General features: G+C 41.5%; 1 protein-coding gene across 4 annotated transcripts in view; it reads left to right on the top strand.

Annotated features, from left to right (window-relative positions):
• Nucleotides 1-5,625, top strand: part of LOC147421828 (putative aldo-keto reductase 1) — a 52,538-nt gene extending 46,913 nt beyond the window's left edge. For 2 of the 4 annotated variants that reach the window (XM_086502592.1, XM_086502591.1), the window contains 3 exons: nucleotides 4,410-4,509; nucleotides 4,589-4,739; nucleotides 4,821-5,233. In XM_086502592.1, the coding sequence (XP_086358718.1) occupies nucleotides 4,410-4,509; nucleotides 4,589-4,739; nucleotides 4,821-5,002 (433 nt within the window). In that variant the 3' untranslated portion in view covers nucleotides 5,003-5,233. Of the gene's footprint in view, nucleotides 1-4,409; nucleotides 4,510-4,588; nucleotides 4,740-4,820; nucleotides 5,234-5,449 lie in introns of those variants that run through there. The other 2 variants (XM_086502593.1, XM_086502594.1) reach the window with 2 other exon arrangements.
• Nucleotides 5,626-6,000: the final 375 nt, after the last annotated feature.

Genomic DNA, 6,000 nt, shown 5'->3' on the forward strand with positions numbered 1-6,000 from the left:
TGCTACACAAAGAAACACTGAGCTAGAGAGAGAGAGAGAGAGAGAGAGAGAGAGAGAGAGAGAGAGAGAGAGAGAGAGAGAGAGAGAGAGAGAGAGAGAGAGAGAGTCGACCGGCACGGCGGAGTTCCGAGCCAAGACGCATTGGCCCCAAAGACTGGTGCCCCTTTTGGTATTTCTTTATTATTATGCTTGCGAAGTACAACTCCCGAGGGTCCAACTCTCTCCAAGACTCTGCATCTAGATGTTCTATGGAAAGAGTGTCCCCAAGGGCAAGTATAAACGTACAAGGGTTGCTCAAAAGCAGAGCCCCAAAAGCATTAGATCCCAAAAGCATCTGCTCAAAAAGCACATGCAAAACTGTCAAATCTGCCAGAAGTGTAAATCATGAAAATCCGTACAATACCACGTCAGCACTTTCAATGTAAATCATGGAATTCAGTATAGCGTGCCACGTCAACGTGTGAGTGCGTTTTACAGATCTCAGCTAGAGATCAAGCTTTTGATTTTTAGGGTTTTAGGCTCCTTTGCCGGTGCTCCATAAGTTCTTTAAGTTGGTGGTTTAGAGATTTTAAAATCCCTAACCCCTTTTTAGGCCCCTCGGCCACAACTTCTTCACGGTTCTTCTAGGTTATATTTCTCTTGTCCACTCAACCATTTCTCTTCTAGTTGGACACGCCACATCATCACTTTGTGACATTCCCCCCTCTTGAAAGAATTGTAACCGCCCTCGATTATGCCTGCAAAACAGTTAAAGAAAAGAAACTTTCTTTAATAGACACTAACTCTATGTGTTCATGTACCGGACTCCACCGATCCAGTACTTCTACAAAGACATCAGTCATTGATCAATCACACGTCTGTTGAGGGCCGCATATACAAATTCTTAGCATTGTAACCATTTAGCAATCACATCCAGACCGCACTGATCTTTTTACGGACGTCTTGATCCACTAAATCTTGTTACTATCATATTCATATCCTTTCTTTTCGCATTTCAACCAAGAAAATCATGCCCATGCCCACAAGACAATACATCCACATAGCATGCAGTTCACAAAATCACACTCTTAGTTCACACTGAATACTTTCACTCATTCAATGTAGACATCTCATTCCATACAGAACTCTTCATGCACCTAGATTACTATGCAACCATCTCATCCTTCCGGAACTCTTGATGCACTCGTAACAATATTTAGTCATCTCATCCAGATAGACATCCTGATGCACTAGGATCTCATTCAGTTCACATTCACTTAGCCATCACATCTAGATCTCGTTGATCTCTACAAATGTCTAGATGCAATAAGTTCAATTCATACATCAGATATATATGTTTCGAACAATACACACATGAAAGAGCACATGCCTTCGGTTCAATTAAGGAAATTTTCAATTCAATGTACATATATTCATAAAGTCATTCCACAAAATCAGCCCGTATGTATCCGTAAAATCTCAAAGATAATTTAGTGACTTAATTCAATCTAGGCAATTTGTGACAAAGGAGTGGAGTGGCCCTTTTCTTGTGCAGTCTGCACGACACCAAATTTAACGTGCTGATTCATCAATAACTTTTGCCATAGGCATTGCTAATAATTCAAAAGCTTCAAGGTACAACTCTCTCATTTGCGATGTTCTCCTCCTCCACCCACTTTGCATCGAGGGCCAAAAGGTACCCTTGACCAAATTATCTGGTGGACCTAGCTTACCTTTTTGTTCTTTTCTTGTGCCTTGTGACCTGCTGGTAGCCCTGTTAGCCTCCCCTGTCCTGTGGCACCTCATTCTGAATCGTCTAAATTCTCTGATGAACCATCAGCTGACTCCCCTGCTTAGTCGGAACCCTTAGATGCACTATCATCTGATTCCCTTTCTTCTCCGGAATCCTTTGATAAACTTGCATTTGGTTCCCTTGGTTTGTCAAAACCCTCGGGTGCACTATCATTTGATTCCCTTACTTCTTCGGAATCCTCTTATGAACTTTCATCCGGTTCCCTTGGTTCTCTCTCTTCACTGGAAGACTCTTGCCCTATTGAGGTGGACACTGGCTTGTCCGTGGGATAAGTCAATGAGCCGACATGCATTCCAAAATCTTGCTTGGCATGCCCCACAAGTCACTGAATAGAGTCAGACTTCTGTTGTAGACAATAGTGTCGAATCTCTTTTGGCAAACCACAGCAAAACCGCTCAATTTGATTCCTCAAAGTGACCATCCGAAACGAGGAGACTGGCAAAAATGTATCCCAAAACCTCTAGCAGTAGTCATCTAATGTGTCTTTCTTAGTCATTCTCAGACGATGCCAAGCCGTGATGACATCTTCTTCATATTCTTCTGATATCCAAGTTGAAGTGAAAATTCTCTCGAATTTTACCCACCTCATAGGTGCTTCTCTGCGTAACAACAGAGTAGACCACCATGTCTGTGCATTTCTTTTCAAGTAAGATGCCGCCCTTCACATCTTGAAGCGTTCCGAGAACCGACCATCTAAGAAGGCGACATCAAACTGTTGTATAAACTCAAGGGACCCCCATCCTTGAACTCCTTGGTCTTCTTGACCATTTGTTCACCCTCAAAAGAGGACGAGCTCTCCTTCTCTGATGGCCTCCCATGACTTTTAGATTTTTTCAAAAATCTGCTTTTTTGGCTCTTCTCACTTTTTTTGGCTTTTTCTCCACTTCTTCCGCCTTTTCTCATCCTCTCTGGGACTAGAGGATGAAAAACTCTCTTAAGACGAAGAAAAAATTGAGTCATCCTCAAAACGAAACGCTTCTTGGATCTGCTCACGACCTTGAATGTTGCCTTCCAACCCAAATAATTGGGGAAATCCACGGATTTCTACTTTTTCTGAGAGTGCTTTAAGCCTTTCATTAACTGGTTCAGCTTCTTTTCAAGAGCTTTGTCAAAATCTTTCTGCGAGTACAATTTCCGTTTTCTGCACTCCACTTTTCTTTCAGCTTCCTTCTCGCCTTGTGAATCTCGTCGACCGAGTAATTCTTCAGATGCTTCACATATTTCTGGTTTCTGGAGTACTAGATAAATCTTTTTACACATGTGTCAACCTGCAGTTGACGTTTGTACTTCGCTTTGGCAAAATTCCGTGCCGGAAATTCTCTGGTTGGTTTCTTCAGTTCCCATATTGGGTTTCATCTTTTCTTCATCTCCTTGTCGTCTTTGTTAGATTCTCCGCGAGAACCCATGTGTGCTGCAGAAAGGATCGTATCCTCCGTAGAAGAAGAATCTTTCTCAGTTCCGATACCACTGTTACAAGCTTGGACACAGATATTTTCAGGATACAGCCAGATATGCGAGATTGGCCCTTGAGTTTTCTAGAAAGTTAGCTCTGATACCTCTGTTACAAGCTTGGACACAGAGAGACAGAGACTGGATACCACTGTAACAGCTAATGGACTTAATTTTTTAGGATACAGCCAGTAGGGACAGTGTTGACATCTTCTAGAAGCTATTTTTTTGGTGTTGACAATACTCTAGACGATTTATTCATTATAATGGAAAACAGGTTTCTACTGAATACGTTGGGGATAAACATGCCTAATGCTACAGTAGTATTATGGACCATTGAGAAGCACAATTTTTTGACATCAGAAGAATCTACCCAGATGCTCATCTACCAAAAGGCACAGTACTTTAGAACACATTACTTTGTGAAAAACTCTTGTTGCAAAGCATGGCTGAAACTTCCTGTCTATGGTGACGGCGAAGCGAGACTAGACAAATGCTATAGCAAGAATACCAGGAGGTGTGGAGGAAAGGTGTAATTATCATTCAATGTATCTGATGGAAAGATATGCACTCAATCTTGTTGACAAGACATCTAATAGGACATTCTAAAGGAGTTAAAACTTCGGCCTCTTTATTGATATATGACTCTTAAACAGGTAAAAGATACATCCCCAGGCTCCAGCTGCAAAAGCATTTCTAAATTGTATGCTTCCATGATTCAGACCTCTTGCATTTCCAAATTGTATGCTTCCATGATTCAGTCCTCTTGCATTTCCCAATCATATGCTTCCATTTCTCTTTACAATCATTGAATACCCTCAACAACTCTTTGTTTTTTCTTTGGGCTCTTCCCAACTCCTCACATTAATATCTCTAGATGTCCTCATATTAATATTAACACTGAACTGTGCCACGAGGCATAACATAATGTAACAATTCTTTGATACTGAAAGAGAGATTATAATTGACTCAATATGGAAAGATTAGCCGAGCATGGTAGCTCGGGGCTATGGATTTCACACTATGGGGAGATAATTGAGTGTAGCCCCCCCCCTCCCCCCCCCCCCCCCCCCCCCCCCCCCCCCCCAACACCCCTCGAAAAAAAAAAGAGCTGCATTTTGAAGCCACTTATGTTACACTGGAGAAAAGGCATTGTTACCACTGGCAGAGAGCTGGGCATTGGGATTGTAGTATATAGTCCACTGGGCCGTGGATTCTTTTCCGGAAAGGCATCAACCGAACAACTCTCTGCTGCAGATAGAAGACAGGTAAGGAGTGAGCTTATTGTGCATCTCAATGGGCTTCTTTTTTAAGATTATTTTTATATTAATAAATTTATTGGGCCAGGCTCAACATCCGCGGTTTCAGAAAGAAAACCTTGAGAAAAACAAGGTCTTCTTTGAGCGTCTATCGAAATTGGCTGAGAAGCATGGCTGTACACCAGGGCAACTTGCTCTTGCATGGCTGTTGCACCAGGCGGATGTAGTGCCCATTCCAGGTAAGAGTTTTCGTATTTCCAGAGTGCTTTCTCGTACAGACGGCAAACTTGCTCTTTCTGAAGCACATAGTCAATGGCCAGGAACATCGAAGATTACGAATCTTGAAGAGAACTTGGGCGCTCTTAACGTGAAGCTCTCACAAGAAGATATAAAAGAAATTGCTGCCGCTGTACCTGTTGACGAGGTTGCCGGATTGAGATACCCTGACAAACACTACCGACATACATATAAGTTTGCCAATACCCCCCCTTGGCAAGCATAAGACACAAAACATAAGGTTTGAATGCTGCTCCTTTGCTCAAGTTCTATCTGTAAATGGGCATTTGCTACATTTTCGAGCAATGCCTGCAGTGAATTGAGGTAAGATTTACTGCATTCTTAAATCAAGGATAATGAACTTTATATGGTGCAAGTCTTATCTTGCATTGTACATAAGAGGGGTATTTTTGTAATTTCTGTAAATTTCAAGGGTATTTTGGTATTTTTTTCCTTATTATTATGAGATGATTATTATCTTTTGGGGTGCCAAAGTTCTATCAACATTTGGTCATGAAGTAATGTTGTAAGTCTTTGAGATTCGGAAATGTGTGAGGAATGCCATTGTAGATGGAAGTTTTGCATATGATTTTTGAGCTTTATATTTGCCTTTTTTCAGATGTTTGGCTAGGTTTGTAATTCTTATTTCAATTTTCTCTTTTGGATTCCGCAGATATCTGCTTGGTTCTTGGCTATGGAAGGGCGTCCCTTAGTGTTATAATTCCTTGAAAAATGTAGGCTTGTCTTGTGTTTGCATGCCTGGGGTTTGTGCTATGGTTATGGCTAAGAACAATGTGCTGCTAAAAACATGCCAACATTTGTTAAATAAGTTCCTCATTTGCGGTACGATACCATCTTCTTGCAGCAGTTTGGGACATAACTTTAAGCATTTGTGTTTTCAATCCAAGAATTAAAGGTCGTGTAAGGCTTGCACTCACTTGGTGTAGGAGTAGAAGTGGAGAGAGAGAGAGAGAGAGAGAGAGAGAGAGAGAGAGAGAGAGAGAGAGAGAGTAAAATTGTCCTTGAAGGTCAAATATGGCCTATGGGATCAAATAAAACATGTTGCATCTATGTTTGAGCCGATCAACGACTCTCAATTCTTGAAGAATGTGGATATGAGGGTGGCCATTGAGAGTGCACAATTTGGTTGGGAAAGAAAGGTATGTTTGAATTGTTATGGGTAAGGAAAGCAAGCGTGAATGTGATAAAAAAATGACCACACAT

The sequence above is a fragment of the Adiantum capillus-veneris genome, chromosome 27 (assembly GCF_014529385.1).
Source record: "Adiantum capillus-veneris isolate H3 chromosome 27, ASM1452938v2, whole genome shotgun sequence".
Lineage (NCBI taxonomy): Eukaryota > Viridiplantae > Streptophyta > Polypodiopsida > Polypodiales > Pteridaceae > Adiantum > Adiantum capillus-veneris.